General features: G+C 37.6%; 1 protein-coding gene across 2 annotated transcripts; it reads right to left on the bottom strand.

The window, feature by feature from the left end:
* Positions 1–9,621: 9,621 nt before the first annotated feature.
* FGG (fibrinogen gamma chain) lies at positions 9,622–17,963 on the bottom strand. 2 transcript variants are annotated; one of them, XM_019733236.2, is made up of 10 exons: positions 17,601–17,963; positions 17,455–17,499; positions 17,077–17,260; positions 16,872–16,965; positions 15,180–15,310; positions 14,746–14,879; positions 13,652–13,836; positions 11,898–12,175; positions 10,363–10,532; positions 9,622–9,845 (listed from the first exon to the last, which is right to left on the bottom strand). In XM_019733236.2, exons 1-10 carry the CDS (start codon positions 17,676–17,678, stop codon positions 9,831–9,833), a joined length of 1,314 nt encoding a protein of 437 aa, XP_019588795.2. In that variant the 5' UTR covers positions 17,679–17,963; the 3' UTR covers positions 9,622–9,830. The 2 variants fall into 2 exon arrangements, with proteins under 2 accessions (XP_019588795.2, XP_019588794.2); XM_019733235.2 differs by lacking the exon at positions 9,622–9,845 and having other exon boundaries at positions 10,165–10,532; positions 17,601–17,760.
* Positions 17,964–18,365: the final 402 nt, after the last annotated feature.

The raw sequence follows: 18,365 nt of genomic DNA, 5'->3' as shown, positions 1-18,365 counted from the left end.
TCAGATGCTATTACATTAGTCTGACTTTGCTTTTCTTCAGACTACTTTATCACTACTGATAATATATATTTGGGAAGTTATTTATTTTTTCATGTCTCCCCCCACAATAAGCTTCATGAAGCCAAGGCATATTGCCTAGTCCAATGCCAGGCATAGAGCAAGTACTAATAAGTATTTGCTGGAGGAATAAAAGGCTGTCATGATGGCAGCATAGTATGGCAGAAGGATAATGGGCTTTGCAGAGAGAGCGGTATCTGCATTCTAGCTAAGTGATGTGGACATATTAATTCTCTGAACTAGTTTGCTTATCTGTAAAATAGAGGTGACAGTATTTATTTTGCAGGATTGCTGTGATGGCTATATAAAAGTATATACAACATGTTGGATATACACATTACAAGCCTGAGAAATGGTGGCTTTTATTGTTCCTAGAATGTCCCAATGCCTCAAAATAGAAAGCTCCCGTTGTAGCTCTCCAGCGGCAGAATTCCCTGACCAGCAACTTTCGCGGGGGCACTCATTTGGCCTGGTACCACCAGGCTGAGCTCTCCACCCTTTGAATAAGCTGCATTATCAGCTATGGAGAATTAAGTTTTGTTTAGACAGAAAACCATGCTGATGAAACGGCAACAAATAATATGAGGAGTATTACTTTTTTAAAAAGTATGACACAATAAGGACATCTTTGCAAGTGTAAAACTGGAAAAAATAATTTGAGAAATTTCCAGTTTCTTAAACCCTTCGTAATGAGAAGGATGTTTCATTTATTTATCCTTTTGAAATTAATATAATATTCCACAAATTATAAATATTTAGATGCTTGGGTTCACACATTTTTTATGCCATCACATCTGGCAGGAAAGTTTTTATCTGTATGCTGTATAACGTGTGTAAAAAGAATAGAAATTTTATAGCTGTAATTATGTTTAAGTTTTAAACTGTATCTACACATCAAAACCTACACATGAAGAAAAAAATATACAGCCAGTCACTCTAAATATTTGCCATTTTGTAAACATACCTTAAAAATATAAACAAAACAAAAAACTCTCAGCTTTCTTTTGAATGAGGTATTTGTCCTTTCCTGGAATACATCCCAGGGAAATAGAGGAACATCCTTTTCTTGACCAATTGACTTTAAATTTATTGAATTTTTAGAGCAGTTTACTTCCCAATCCATTTGTTTAGATGTAACAACCATTTATAGTATGTCTACTATTTGTCAGTCCTCATGCTATGTTCTTCAAATAGAAAGGTAAATGGACAATCTTGTACCTTCAACTTGCTTACAGTTGGTGAGGAAATCAAATACACATGCAGCTAGGAAGTTAAACCATATAAAATTGACATTTGTGTAGATTAAAATGATGAACATCTGAAATTTCATGTGGTTAAATCTAATACAAAACAATGGAAAAAATTGCGAGGTATATTCAAAGAACAGAGCAGAGAGTGATATATCATTTCTGCATTACTTTGCGTAAAATGTTCCTTAAGAGATCAGATTTAATTTGGGCCTACAAATGCAAGATGTTTTTGAGAAATACTCATTGTGTCTTTTAGCATAAAAATCTATATGAATCTGTACATTTATTATTGTTTTAATAACAAGGAGATAATGGTACTTGGACAGGAAATATTTTATTACAACAGTATTAAGTGCACACTTGGAAAATACTAAAATTAATGTCTAAATTTTGAAAGGCCTGAATTATAAAAATGTAGGAGATTCTGGTACTTAAAATACCCTTTCTGAGTCTTTGCCTCAGGTTTTTACAACAGCCACTGCCTCTAGAACAGGGGTGTCCAAACTGCGGCCCGCGGGCCAACTGCGGTCCGCAGTCCATTGTTAATTGGCCTGCAGCAAATTCCAAAAATATATTTAGCTTACTTAAATAAACCAGGTGAGGCAATACGTACTTCACCTCGAGTGAGTGGCCCGGCTGTTTGTGTATTTTACCGCATATGGCCCTTGGTAAAAAACGTTGAAAAAAGTTTGGACACCCCTGCTCTAGAGGATTAACTGGATAATATTGGCAAGGCTACTTGCTTTGTCTGTCCAATTTTCTCTACTTGTCTTCTGCTTTTCAACGGTGTTGTTAAAAAGTTTGTTATTAACCAAGCTGCTTACTGTGAAAGGTGAATAAATTGGTATGATGATCTAGGCAAGAATAATTAATGGAACTTTTATTTTTAGAACTCATCAATACCTTGATTCCAGATGGCTTTCCTGGAAGTTATAGCTGAAGAGAGAAAATGAGAATTTCCTAAAATACACACAAATGATTCCGAAATGCACTTATGGAAGTGACGAGGGGAAAAAAGAACTTTTCTTAATCTTGCTTCATGCTGTCACACTGTATCTCTCTTCAATCTCCTTATTCAGAAAAGAAAGCTATTTTATTTCTTAACATTGAATTGTCTCCAAATTAATGACTATGTAACTGAATAATTTTTTAGCATTTTTGGAATTAAAGTCTATACTGTTCCAATGATATAATAATCATTCTTTTTTGTTGACTTTACATGTAATTTTCATAGTCTTTTACTTAAGCACTTTTTTTTTTTTTTTAAAGATTTTATTGGGGAAGGGGAACAGGATTTTATTGGGGAAGAGTGTGTACTTCCAAGACTTTTTTTTTTCCAAGTCAAGTTGTTGTCCTTTCAGTCTTAGCTGTGGGCCCTGCAGCCCAGCTCCAGGTCCACTTGCCATTGCTAGTTGCAGGGGGCACAGCCCACCATCCCTTGCGGGAGTCGAACTGGCAACCTTGTGGTTGAGAGCCCACTGGCCCATGTGGGAATCCAACCAGCAGCCTTCGGAGTTAGGAGCATGGAGCTCCAACCACCTGAGCCACCGGGCTGGCCCTACTTAAGCACTTTTAATCAAGCTTCTATTAAGAAATTATGAGTGTGTGTGTATATGTGTATGTGATATGTGTGTGATATGTATGTGGGTGAAAGAGAGTGATAAATAGAGGTAAGGAATTACATGAAAAGTATGGGGCATTATAATTACCCAGATCCGTTTAATTCTCTGGTTCTTAGTGGAACCTTTTTTTAATGGGCTGTTCTATAGTAAAACCAAAGTCACTGGCAGAAGACATTTGGGTAAAATTTTGCTTAGGTGAAATTTAACAAAAAGTTATTGAGAATAGCAGTGTAGAAACCCAAACCGAGGGACATTTTACAAAATACTTGATCAGCAATTTACTCATCTATACATTCAAGATCATGCAAAACAAGGAACGATTAAGAAACTTACCAAAGCTCACGAAGGAGATGAGACAACTAAATGCAATGTATACTGGATGGGATCCTGCAACAGAAAAAGGACACTAGTGTAAGCACTGGTGAAATCTGAATAAAGTATGGAAGTTAGAAAATAGTGACTACTAGAATTGATTTCTCAGTTTTGACAAATCATGGTAAAGTAAGATGCTAACAGAGGAAACTGGGTAACAGGTATAGGGAACTCTCTGAAGTATGTTTTAAAATTTTTCTGTAAATGAGAAAAGCAATCGAAAATGAAAAGATAATTTAAAAATAAGTGCAAAAAATTATTAATGTTTTAAAATTATATTTCCAAACTTTTATTTTGGATTCAAATCTCATACAGAAATACCAATCTTAAAAGCAAAAACCAATTCAGTTTTGTTTTTGTTTAATTTTTATCTCTGGGGCAATTTCATATGTGATCTCATTTGACCCTTATCACAGCTTTGTGAAGTAAGGAGAGCAAATTAGGAGGGAAAACATTTCCAGTCCAAGGTCGATGAATTGTTAGGTTATATTTTTTTAAGTCACACTTTAACTACTTGCTTCTGAGGATTTGAAAGAGGCCACTTTCATCACAGAGTGGAATCTGCCCTACTCTGTTTATTTAAGGGAGAGTCAACATTCAGATTTATCTAGGGAGGGCTCCCACCTACCTCAGATCACTTCATCTTTTGGAAGTTATCAGCAGACAAAAACCTAGGTGAGGACCTGGGAAATGAGAATGAGGGCCAAAAATACTGGAGTTTCATTTGGGGAAAACATTTTTGACCCAGTTGCAGGCCTGATTAAATGTCATGATCCTGAATTTATCTGTTTGTAACTTCAAATATTTCCCAGTGAAATTTTGATGAACAAGAGCTGAAATTGTGCCAGCAAGCCCTCCCAAAAGGCTTTCAAAACTGATATAGCAGAGTGTTCTACAGGCCAGCGGTAAAACCTATTGTTAATGTTCATAATGGACAATGGCTACAGGACTATTTGGGCCATAGCTCATATTTAGGAGACTAATGACTACCTGTCTATCTTCAGTTTGCTCATTTTCCTTCTTAAAGGAAAAATATTAATTGTTATGTGGATTATTATGTGGAGACTGATAATGATTGTATACACTTTTATGAGATCAATTAATTCTCTGATAATTCCTCTGCCCCAACATTATTTGTGAAATCTCTCTCCCTGAAGAATTAATATCAAGGTTATATTTTCTAACTGTAATGCAATCAATTTAGATATTAATTAAAAATAGACTTTCAAAACCCACAAGCTTTGGGACCAAATGACATTCATTTTATAATCCTTGGGTTCCAAAGGAAATCAAGGAAAATTATAAAATTCTCAGATGGTAGATAGTGCCAAGTGAAAAAAGTCGTAAGTACAATGAAGACATTAGCAGTGCTTCTCAAAATATTTGTGGTAAAGGATTAGTTTTATTAAATTTCTAACTAATCACAGGCCTATTAAATTAAAAAATGAAATTAAAATAATTACTAGAAAAATGTAATTTGTAATAGAAATGATACAAAATATAAGCCCAATTTTTTATTATTAGATTCCAAAGACATAAAATTACATTCGATGTAATTTAAATGGAACCAGAGAAAATATAATTTAAGAAAAATGTTCCTACATGATTATTTTCATTTTTTTAACTTGTTTTAACACAGACCAGCAACAAAGAATTTGGGGACCAGCATTCTGAGTAACATTGATTTATTGCATGATGCTCTTTACATATAATTTAAAAATGCATAGCTCAAAAGAAAAATCCATGATTTCATAAGAATGCATACAAATAAAGAAACACACATCAACTCTTCTGGAATGACTGTTTATTATGGGGATAAAGGGAAGAAAAGGAAGGTTAAATAAAAAAGAATCAATCAATCAAGAGAGTGACGGAGCACAGATAAATGGGAATGGTGTACCAGGAGTTTGGCTAATTGAATTCCACACACCACAAAGGTAAATGAAACAGTCTTTTCTACACTCTTGGTCTCTTTTATCACTAACTCATCTTATTATCATTAAATTTTTTTTTCCTCTTCTTTTTTGAGCTACATCAAACCAATAAGAAATCATCAGGTAGATATATTTTCCCCAGGATTAAATGTGTACTATGTTTTTCAGTTTTATCACCTGCATAATAAACCAAAGCTATCTAATGTAAATACCTTGGCTAATTTACACTGGTTAGAGTTGGAGTCAAAGAATTTTAGATCTCATGAAGACCTCAAATATGTTGTCTATACTTGTGCTTCTGCATTTTCCACTCATTTTCAAACCAACCACAAATTTGAAACATAGTCTTTAAGGTATAACTACTAAACATAAGGAGAATCGAAAAAATCTATAGCACTTAAGAGGTATATTTACAAATCTTGTTATTTGTCCCATAAATGATTACTTCTGTCTGCCAATTAAAAAATTCTGCCCTGTCGTAAAATGAGATCTTCTTACATAGAAAAGGGATTTTACATTTCATCAGTTTCAGAGAAGGAATGAAATGCCTTTATAACATAAGAATAAATAACAATGTAAGGATTGGAGCCCCGAGGTGTCCAAAGGTCACTGGGTATTTTCCCCAAGTCCCCAGAGGAGGAGAATTTTTTGTGCCAGCTGTACATCTGTACCAGTACCCTCCTTTTTGGAAACTACCCTCTGTAGGTTTTTCAAAGTGTGTGACCATGCATAACGCTTTGTACTTAGCTTGCCAATTTTGCAGTTACCTGAGTTTTTTTATGCCCAGGAAAGTAAAGGGAAGGGTTGAGCAATAGTTACCTGTGATTTGAGCTGTGAAGAAAAATAATCGGTATCTATGAGGCCCCGAACTCTTTGTATCACTTAGTTCTTTTTTATCTAAAAAAAAAAAAAGATATATATATATATATATATATATATATATATATATATATATATATATCTCTTTTTAAAATTTTTTTTAAAAAGATTTTATTGGGGAAGGGGAACAGGACTTTATTGGGGAACAGTGTGTACTTCCAGGCCTTTTTTCCAAGTCAAGTTGTTCTTTCAATCTTAGTTGTTGTGGGGACAGAGCCCCAGAGAGTAGTTTACAGGCTCTCGGCCTCACGTGGAAGGGTGCTGGCTCGGGTGATGGATGGCCGTTGGCTGTGGCTGATTGGCCGTGGGCTGTGGCCGGTTAGCCGATTGGCCGCTGGTATAACTGCTGCGGCTACGGAGGAGAGCCGAGGACTGCCGAGGACTGCCGAAGATTGCCGAGGAGCCAAGCAGAGCCGAGGAGAGCAGAAGAGGAGAGCCGAGGAGAGTGGAAGAGAGGAGAGGAACAGAGTCGAGGAGAGTGGAGGAGAGTCGTCGGTCGGTTGGCGGAAAGGCTGACGGCAGGTCGCGCGTCCGGTGGGCCCAGCCTCCAGTGAGACCATAGTGGTATGACTCCCCTACCTATGGCTCCGTGGGTGTTCCTTTTTGACCTCACCATATCCTGCGTTCTTATGTGGGGAGCGGGACCAGAGACCCCGCAGGCCGCCCCGCACGACAAGTGGCGCAGCGAGAAGGGTCTCCTGCACGACAGTTGTGGAGGGTGCCATTCAGCTTCAAGTTATTGTCCTTTTAGTCTTAGTTGTGGAGGGCGCAGCTCAGTTCCAGGTCCAGTTGCCATTTCTAGTTGCAGGGGGCGCTGCCCACCATCCCTTGCAGGACTCGAGAAATTGAACTGGCAACCTTGTGGTTGAGAGCCCACTGGCCCATGTGGGAATCAAACAGGCAGCCTTCAGAGTTAGGAGCATGGAGCTCCAACTGCCTGAGCCACCTGCCCTGTATCACTTAGTTCTTAAACGAACTAGCCCTTCAATGTTCACCACTTTATAACTAAACAAATAGAATTTCGAAGTTCATGTTTTTTTCTATCTCATAGATTTTAAAATTAATTACAAAATTAATACGTATTCATTACAATAAGTCAAACATACGGAGGTGTACAAAGAGAGAGTTGAAAGCCCCTTCCTACCAATCAGCGCTGGGTGACACAACATGCAGACCGAATGGGTATTGGGACACCTGTAAACAAAGAGGGTTCCAAAGTGTGTTGTTTTTTTTTAAGATTTTTTTTTTTCCCCCAAGTCAAGTTGATGTCCTTTCAATCTTAGTTGTGCAGGGTGCCATTCAGCTTCAAGTTGTTGTCCTTTCAGTCTTAGTTGTGGAGGGCGCAGCTCAGCTCCAGGTCCAGTTGCCGTTTTCTAGTTGCAGGGGGCACAGCCCACCATCCCTTGCGGGAGTCGAACCGGCTACCTTGTGGTTGAGAGGATGCGCTCCAACCAACTGAGCCATCCGGGAGCTCAGCGGCAGCTCAGCTCAAGGTGCCTGTTCAATCTTAGTTGCAGGGGGCGGAGCCCACCATCCCTTGTGAGACTCGAGGGATTGAACTGGCAAACCCTCTCAACTGATTGAGAGCCCACTTGCCCATGTGGGAATCCAACCGGCAGCCTTCGGAGTTAGGAGCACGGAGCTCTAACAGCCTGAGCCACCGGGCCGGCCCCCCAAAGTGTTTTTGAATGAATGCGGGCCGGCCCCCCAAAGTGTTTTTGAATGAATGTTATATTGATTTTTCAGAAGGACCATTTGACAAATGACCATGGGAAACTCCAGAAACTTTTGGACTTCTTTGTATTTATTTTGTGTTTAGTATTTTCGTTAAATTTTACATTACAGATTTGTTGTGGGAGAACAAATATATATAAACAATGCATATATGTCATGCATAAAATACACATGATTGTATTTTATTCGAAATGTATATGCATATATACTTTTTATATTATTATTGTAGAATTGGTTTATCTTAAAATTTCACTTCTTACTTTGGAAATGTTTCCAAATTCATACTGAGACATTATGATTATGTAACCATTGCTTTCTATTCCATCGAACTGATAAACCACCTTGCTTATCCATTCTTCCACTGTTAAATAATTTCTAAATTTGCCACTGTCATTATATATGTGGCTATATTTATATTTCTATACATAGCTATTTTCTTTTTCAAAAATAATTTTTTTGGGATAAATCACTGGTGTGATATTATTGCATCAAAACTTAATATTTATATAACTCTTCCTATGACCAAATTGCTCACCTAAAGGACTTTGTAGATTCACAAAGGGTAGACTATATGCATTCTGCGTTTAGAAGTAGTTTGAACCATGACCAGGTGGGAGCAGGCAAGGTCAGAAGCATGATGGAGGGCAAGAAAGAAGTGATTGCCATTGTGCTGGCAAGAGCTGTTGTATATCCCAAGCAAAATGTGGCAGTGTGTATAGAAAAAGAAATGAAAGTAATAAATATTTAGGAGGTGGATTTGACAGATTTGATGATATGGGGCGTGAAGAATAAGGAAGACTGGAGGATGAGTCATTGTTTTTTTTGGAACTTGAGAATTGGATGGAATGAGCAGGTTTGGGAGAGAGGAGGACACGACTATATATATTCCCAATACCCAGCACGGTGGCCAGTACAACGAAGGAATTCATTCATTAAACGTTTGTTGAATGAATGCTTCATGCATGCATGAATGTGTGTTGCAAACAACGAATCAATGTTCCTATTTCCCAAAGTCTCACAAGTACTTGGTTGTATATCTAGAAGTTGACTTACTCTTTTTATCTCAATTGGATACTTTAAAATCAGGACTCATGAGAACAAAGAAATGAGAGAATTAAGAAAGAAATTATGGAAGAGAAGAGAATCCAAAGCCAAAGCTCAGGATTTCAGAACAACCTGATCCTCTCCTCATAGGTTTGGTTAATTATGTTACACGGTCAACCTTATGCCGCCAATTTATATAGACTTAACTATTCCTTACAGAAAGTTGGTGCTCCCTGATCTCTGGGTGCTAAAAACTCTGTATCCCTGGATCAGAATGAAGTAATGGCTCTATTCTGCTGACCTTGTTGTTTACCAGTGAGGGAGTGAGCAGACGGTTTCCTAAAGCTCTCTGCCCTGAATTGCTGTCCTTTCAGAGAATCCACATCTGGCCACAGGGGTCTGGAGTCAAAAGGCTTTGCTGGGAGAATCCCCAAAGCCTTTGTCTCCAGCTGCACTTTGGGTACTATGAACCTTAGTTATGTGATTGTGACTTGTAGTTATGTTTTTATTTCAAATTTTGCCACCTTGGGTTACTGTATTTTCTTGTGTTTGTCTTATATGCCCTGGACGGCAAAATCCATGATTTCTATTTCTTGCATTACTCTCCTAGAGGCAGGTACAATGTTTAGCATAAAGCAAGGACTCAGCAACTACTGATAATTGCCCAACTATAATTACTAACTAGAAGGAAAGTGATGATTTTTAATGGTCAATAAAATGTGCTAGGTATCTAGTCGTAGGAAACAAAATGTTTATTGAAATGGCATGTAGATAAATTATCACCAGCATAAAACTGTTAGTGGAGTTTTCAACATGGGTTCTTTTTTTTCTTAAAATGAAGTGAGGATTTACAAGTCCATTGTCCCATACGAAAAATATTATATTTCTCTGTTCAGATAAAGTCCTTTAAAAAAAGTACATCACTTTGAAATTGTCTTTTAATTGTCTCCAGCCTATGACCAAAACAAAAAAATATATTAAAAAGATACAATTATCTCCATTTAAAAAGAATTAAATATGAATGAATTAGGGGAATGCACATGGAAAAAATACTTAGGCATTTGAAATGCTAGAATTTAGTCCTATTTTATTAGTATATATTAAAATATTTAAGAAATGATTTTTTAAAATTACCAAGACACAGTGACGTGTGAAAATTTAAATGTAAAAAGAAATATGGCAATTATTTCATATATACCTAGGAAGCATGCTAAACTGTTATCTCAACAAGTAAACAAATTCTAAATAACTCTGAGTTCAGTAATTTGGGAATACAGTCCAAAGTAAGTTTTAATTTCCATTTAAGTCTAAATATCCTTAATAAAAGACAAAATAAATATGGTAAGAGAAAATGAGAAGAAACTTTCAGAAAAATTTCTGAAACTTTGTGGGTTCATAGAAATGAACAGTTAATTCTCAGAGTAAAATGATTTACTCATATTCTATTTCAACATGATGTTCTGGTCTGACCTTTTTTCCTCCCCCATGGTGGTACTGCTGCCCTTCTCCAATGTTGAGTCTGTTGAGTGGGATTATCTTCATGGTGGTTTTCTTCATGGAATACCAACGGGATTTCCAAGTGGCCCAAATAATGCCATTATCATAACCATTAGTAGTAGATGCTTTTGAGTAAGTGCCACCTAAGACAAATTGTATATGTACATATCATTGCTCTTGGATTATCTTACCTCAAAAAATCTGTAAAGAATTGTCAATTATGTAGTCCATTATCACATCAAATGTATAGTGTTATCAACTAACTGAAAATATACCTAAAAATTCCTAAACTTTCCATTTATAATTAAAATAAATTTATTATTAATCAACCTGTTATACCTGTGTTGTACTTCTTGGTCGCATCCATACTTTAATTATATTCACTACTAACAGGGCTAGAACCCCAATTTCCCCAATTGGTCTCTCTCCCTAAGCTTAACTACCCTGGACTCTGTTATTACAGATCATCTTTCTGCAAGCAGGTGAGAATGGCAGGAGTCACAATTCACAGGTCATCTGCAAACACAATTTTAAATGGAAAGTAGAGGAACTTTAGAAAACGGTTCTGGAATGTTATTTCACATCTCTATTATAAAACGGAGATTAGGTTAATTTGCCTTCTCCTTGTTCCTGGGCACCAGAACTCATGTAGCTTTGTAAGGGATTGTCTGAGTGCAACACTGGTGTGTACCACAGGCTATCAACACGGCTGCTTTAGGTCATATGGATTAAGCATCCTTCCTGAGAATTTCTTTTAGTTATATGGCTTGTAGGTGCAAAGATAAATTAGGTTTCTAAAAAAAAAAAAGAAAAAAGTGTGAAAACCAAAAAGTAAATTTAAATAATTTTAAAGAGGATTTTAAATCATCTGTTGTCTAGGACAGTACCCTGAGGAGGTAAGATGACTCATTTTTTTAGAATTAGTAGGGCTTCTCCACACATGAGTATTGGATAGTAACACCAGTTTCTCAGTTAGTAAAACCAGTGTTCAGAACTACTCCAGCCTTAGAGCAAGCTCTAGCTTGCTCCCCCCATCCTAAAATAAGTGTCTACACTCTTCAGGCTGGACTCCTCTCAAGCTTTCACGGACCCCTGCCCTTACCATTAATTCCCTGCTCTTTACTTCAGACACCTGCTCACTGGTTATATCTGCTACATTGCTCTTGGGAAGCCGAGACAGGTAAATGTGTTAACAAGTACAAATATGGTAATGTTAATACATCCTGATTATACATATGGTAAGTCTGGAGGCAATACCATAACCCAACGTGTCAACTCTGATCATGGCAATGACAAATCACTGGATATTTTGCAGCAGGTAGATTTCTTGTAGAGGGACCAATTTGAGGTATAAGCACAGTATTTCCAATTCTGGTTTAAAATCAAGAACTACATAATAAGCCCCCTAATATTTTCATTAATAATTTCTCATTTCCTTATATCTATTTATATCTTTCATAAAATTATAGACTACACACTATCTCAATGTCTAAGGAAGAAAGCCATACCTTGGTAATAAATTCCATTGAGGTGGCCAGCATGACACTTGTTCATCCACCAACCAGATCCATCCTGTTCAGCACAGTTGCCTTCAAACTTGTCATTGTCATTGTCCCAGGTACTGAACTGCATGCCATTATGGGATGTGAAAAACTTGTCACTAGGATCATCTCCAAAATCATAGCCATCAAAGGCATCTCCTGCATCTCCACTGATGAAGTAGGCATACGTCAGGCGGTATTTGTCATTTTCAGGTCCCACCCTGAACGTGGAATAGTCTGCAGTACTACAAATAAGGGAATAGAGACATCACATCTCCAGCCTCACTATGGATGTCAGAAGTTCTCTCTTCCAAAGGACAGTTGTTCTGAATTTTTAACTTTGCTTCTTAAGTCGGAAATGTGCTCACTGAATACAGTTTTTTGCAAATTTGGCAAGAGGCGATGACTGTATGAACAGTTCAGAGCATCTCAGCACCACACCACCCAGGATGGGTCTAGAAGCCTTCAGGGAATCACAGTGAAAACTAAAACCTTCAGCCATTTTAATACTTTTTGACTATAAGTTTCTAATATCAAATCTAGATGTATGGATGAATCTAATTTTATATTTTCTACTTTTATCTAAGTGTTTATCATTGTACACTCAGTTATCATAGACCACAGTAATTAGCTGACAGTGAGTGACCACTAATTAATGCACCAAACGTGAAGGAGCTACAGCCCCGTTAGCCACTCATGCTGTCTGAAGAGTGAGGCCTAACAGGGTTTTTCTTTCCCACGGCAGTGTGGTAGTGGCAAGAAGGAGGGCTTCTAGAGCATCACATAAAAGAAGTCTTCCCTGTGTGGCCCACAAAACATGAGCTGTAGGATCACAGAGAGAGGTTCTTCCCTGGAGAAAAATTGTGAGTGAGGGCCAGAATTCTATGGAGTGCAGGGAAGAATGGGTCTTGGTACATGAACAGACATTTCCAGAAAACGTTCACTTTCTTCTCTGAACTTCAGCACTTGGGAAATGGGAGATGTTCTCACAGGAGCAAATCTACTGGCTGTGGTAGTTTCTGAGTAAAAATTAAAAACATAAAAATATGTGTCTGGAGACAGAACATAATGATTTCATAGATATAACAAGAGAGTTGGATAGTGTTCTGAACTTTAATTTGAGATAGAATGCTCAAAGTTCCCAGGTAGTTCTGAGCATAGAGAGGGCTCTACCTTCCTAAAGAAGGTAGCTGATTTAATTTTAAGGTAGCTCGTGAATTTGACTGAATGAATGGTCATTAAAGCACCAGGAAATCTGAAGTGGCTGCATTCACTTTTCAACCAGGATTTTCATTAAGAGGATGGACTGTAGAATCAAACTACCTGAGTTCAAATCTAACATTTACCATATACCAGCAATGCGACCTTGGGAAAGTTAATCTGTAAAATGGGATTAATCATAGTACCTGCCTCATGAAAGAGTTATTAGAATTCAGTTAAATGATAACTTTAGGCTCAATTTCTGGTAAATGTTAAATGCTCAGTAAATATTAGCTGTTGTTCTGTATGGTTCCAAGGTAAGTAGATTGAACCAAAACACTCACATTCAACCTGGATAGGACCTATCTCTTTGAACTGCTCAAGAATCAAATTGACTTCTGGGGAAAATAGCTGGATGTGCTCTTTTCATTTGTCAGGCTGGTTTTGCCATTGGTCTGTTGATGGTTGGAAAAGTACACATTCCAGACAACAAAGAGTTGGAAGTCCTTTCTAAACAGTACCTGATTTTGCCATTCCAGTCCTCCAACTGCACTCTTAATACATATGGGATAGTAGACTGTGTGCTTATCAAATGAATCTTCTCATTTCCCAGCCAAAACTCTGTGGTGCCAGTAGGAGACAGATGTCCAAACCCTTCTTTGTATTGAATCCAATTTTTCTTGAAATCCACACTGCCATCAAGCCTCTAATTACACAAGTGCGTGGGCAAAAGGAGAGAACGGATTATCAGCGCACATAAAGAAAATGCCGTAAATATTTGTCGAAAATATGGAGGGTATGATTCTATCATTTACTAACCAAATGACCGTGGTCAAGTTGCCTCAGTTTCCTCATTTGTCAAATAGGAATAATGATGCTTACTTCTTAGGGTTCTTGTAGGGATTGCACGACAGAATGTAAGAGAAATACTTAAGAGTGCGGGGCACATGGCAAATTCTAATTTAGTGGTAATTTTTAAGACATCTAGAGGACTTCAGAACTCTCGCCTGATACTGCTGATTCTTGTACTGATAGTGGAAAGGTCAACCCATTGCTCAATTTGTCTACAACCTGGAGCTTTAGTCACTCCCTCCCTCTGAGCGCCCCCTGCAGGATTAGTTGTAACAGTGATCAAAGGTAAACCAGGTAAAAGTATTGCAGAGGTTGCCAGGGGCTGGCAAAGGAAATAGAGGGTCCTTGTCTTGAAACAGCTCAACTGTATCCTCTAGGGGACTTCATCTTCTTGTAATGGGTAGCCAGCCGTACGTCTTGATCTACCTGATGAAAGAAGTCCCTTCTAGTTTTTTGTCACTATGATACTGCGATTACATGCTATCATGAATCTACAACAGCCATGCCAGCATGGAGTCAAAGCACAGGCCAGAATGCCTGGATTCAAATCCTGACTCTGTTACTAGTGATCTTGGGCAAGTTACTTAACCTCTTGTACCTAAGTTTCCTCCTCTGTGAAAAGAGATAATAATTGTAGCTACCTCACAGGGAAATTATGAGAATTAATTGAGTTAATGTTCATAAGGTGTTTAGAAAAGTATGTGGCATAGGGCAAATGTTTAGCATGGTGTTTACTAAACACACATGGTGAGGGAACACATACCTGCTGAAGCACCGTCCATCCATTTCCAGATTGATCTATTTCACAGTAGACTAAGAACTGCTGCTTAGAGTTCCGAGGTTTGATAAAGTAAAGCCCACTTTCCTTGGCTCCCTTATTGGCAATGTCTTGGCAATCTGAAGAAGAAGAAACTTTTACTGTGGTTTGAAATCCAGGAAAGACAGTGTGAGCCTTGAAAATGAGCTTTTAACATGTTACACAGTAGTTCTTTCCCAAGAAGCATTTTCTTACTTTTCACATCCACTTTCCTTTCAAACTATTTTTAGCTAATCAAAAAAAGTCTAAGCACTTGGACACCTTAGATTTAATGGCTAGACACTTTCAAAATTACTCCTATATACTGTAATACATAAATTCTCCTTTACTTTATATATTAGCTTTGATGGGCGTCATCCCAACATCAACCTTTTACTTACCTTTCCCAGTTGTCTTATGTATTTGTACTTCATCTTTGCAAGGTTCCTGACACTGTTCTTCAAGCTGGATTACCTTCTTTTTCAGGTTAATGATCTTTTGATTGTTTGAATTATATATATCCTGCAAAAATCTACAAGCAGAAGAATAAGATAATAGAGTATTTCTTTCAAAGGCATAATTTTGCTTTTTAATTTAAAAATACTACCTTATCTTCTCAAGAATTATTTCCTGGTAAGTTATTCCATCCTTAGACAAATTGTAAAATTATGTTACTATTGAGGTGACTTAAAATTCTAAGCTTTCTGGAAAAGAAGATAACAAAGTCCTTGTCAATAAAAAATGTCACTGTCATTAAACAATGCTCATTCCGAGCAGGTAACGACCCAAGTGGGTGAAGAGTCTGGTTAAAGGAAGACTGTCTGGTGATTATTCTTACGATGAGATATTCTTAGGGAAAGAAAGACTGTTCATTAATTCACATGTGCTGAAGGATGCATTATTCCTTTTCACTTGTGGATCTACCAAGGATCTATTTAAAGACTTCAATCTATAACTTAACTGAGAAAAGTGTCAGGGACATTATCTTACCTAAAATAAAACAACGAAGACACTTTCCCTATCTTCTTAATGTTTCTATTTACATAGCTTTGGGAAAAGGAGACGGGGGGGGGGGGGGGAGGTAAAAATCCCTGCTTTTGTACTTTTGTAGTTTTTCACAGGGTTGCTCTTACATATTCCGAAATGATAGAAAACTATCTACAACGCATAGATTGTTGTGTCTTTCTTTGAAGTCCTGACCACTCCTTTTCTTCACTGTGCCTTAGACAATTTCTGCACAATAGTCTCTTTCAATTACAATGATGGGCAATAATAATGTGACTTATAATGCTAGTAATAATCACAACAATAACCATGGCCCTCCGATACCAAAATGAGGAGAAATCCCTCCTGGGCCACTTCTTCCTAGCCCCCATCCACCATTTAACGCCATTCCTTACCCGGCTTTGAAAACAATTTAGAAAAAAAAATAATGAGGAAGAAACTGAAATTGCATCTGAAACCCTATATTCAGAAAGTTTATGAGTCCCTGGAAAGTTGTTAACAGAGACATTTTATTTTCGAGTGAAGGGAGGAGAATATATAACTTCAGAGTCATTGTGCCATGATCAGTATAGCTTTACAATGCTTGTTATACTTAGTCTTTTAAAACACATGTTTTTCTGCTCTACCTTCAATGTAACTTACTTTTGTAGCCAAGATCCTTCCTGTGCCTCTTGTTAATTCCTCACCACTGATTTGACAGTCTTATAAAGAGAATTTTATTTTCAGCACTCAAATTCCCATTTGAATTTATATTGTTAGACAAGTGGGGTTGGGGGGTACATTTTGATAAATATGGTCATAACAGCATTTGAAGACATTAGAACACTTTTCTCCCACATGATAATTAAAGAGCAATTATATAACCCAATACAAATAATGTTGCACTAAAAAATCCTACCTCCATTATGTTCAAGGTGGTCAGGCATAATGCCAATTGGATATTATAAGTGTGTGTGTGTGTGGGGGGGGGGAGATTACTTCCACTGAGGTTTGGAATATTAAATTAAAAAACTTTTATATTAAATTTTTAAAAATGTTACATTAAAAAAAATCACTCTTGGAGAGTAAGTTAAAACAAAAATGCTTACCGAATATTTGTTTCGTGTGCTATAATCGTGGCTTCATATTTCATAATATCTTCCATCATTTTCTTGTAATTATTAGTAGCAGCCTCTATCCTATCTGTAATATGGGATCAGAAACATAAAAATGCTTAGGCAAATAGAACCACTAAAACAACACCAAAAGGACTTCACAAATTATTTTCTCGGTCAGTAGTATTTAGTTTCTCACTTGGCCGTGATGGTTCATCAGGATCATAGACGACTTGGATGGCTTTGATCAGTTCTTTGACTTGTGATGTTCTGTTTTCAGCTTCACTTAAGAGGTCTTCCAAAGCCTGTAGATCCTTGTCTACTTCGGTTTGGTAATTATTTAGGAAATCTGCAATTCCACATGTAGTCGGGCAATAACTACCCTGAAAATACAACAGTAGAATGATTTAAAATCTGAATAAAAGCTACACTTAAAAACCTATTAATAAAAATAGGTAAAACCTAGACTATGTTAAAAACAGAGTTTAAAATGCCAAATAACATTTGTGAAAGAATTCCTTTTATTCTTCTGCCCCTCTCCAGTCCAAACACAGCAAGAAACATAAAAACTACTTACAAATCTTTCATCTAAGATGCAGCAGTTGTCTCTGGAAGCGACATACTAGAGGAGAAAAATACAGAAATTTCACTAGTTTATCACATATTTTCTTATTTTTCAGCTTTCCGTTTGAAACAAATGTATGTTGTGGACAACACACTTACTGCCAGGCATGTTGAAGAGAGCAATACAGAAGTGTAGAAGTAGAGGATTAAACTCCGGGGGTGCAAAGACCAACTCATGATGTCGGGGTGCCCTGTGCTCCAAGCCCTGTAAGTGTCAGCACTGTGGACTTCCAGGCTCCAATTGTCCCTTTATGTAAGTTCCGAGGATGGCCAGAACTCCCAGTGGCTCCAGCTGATCACGGGGCCTTCTTACCAGGAAGTGGGGGGAAGTCTTTCCCATCTCTTTTTCCTCATCCTGACCCCCAGCCTATGCGCAGTCAGGTTCCCAGATGGTGCACACAGGTTTAAGCTCCTCCTTTTTGGCCCAACTCCACCTTTCTCCTCTGCAGCCAACTCATCTGCAAAGGCTAGTGAAGCATTAGCCATTGCTAAGAGGAGGGGAGCCGGGGAGGTTGTGTGATGCAACCTCTTCCAGTATGCAGTTGGGAGAGCAAACACAGCGCTGACCTCTACCCTAACAAACTCAGCCAGCTGACCTCGATCAGAACAAACCCAACACAACCTTAAGATAGAACCTGGTACCATAGCCCAAATTACGGAAAGCCCTTTCTTAGCCCAGGGATTAGGTAACAATTATTTTGAACCTGTGGCTATGGCAAGAAGACTTTGCTTTCCACAAAGTCCCAATTTGTCAGTATTCCTAGAAACAAAGGACACTGGAAATATATTCCTGGCCCTCTGTGCTGACCATTATCTTTTCTTCTTTTTTTTTAAAATGAGATATAACTAACATATAACATTATA

This window comes from Rhinolophus sinicus, linkage group LG07 (assembly GCF_036562045.2).
Source record: "Rhinolophus sinicus isolate RSC01 linkage group LG07, ASM3656204v1, whole genome shotgun sequence".
NCBI lineage: Eukaryota > Metazoa > Chordata > Mammalia > Chiroptera > Rhinolophidae > Rhinolophus > Rhinolophus sinicus.
This window is presented reverse-complemented; position numbering and strand designations above follow the sequence as displayed.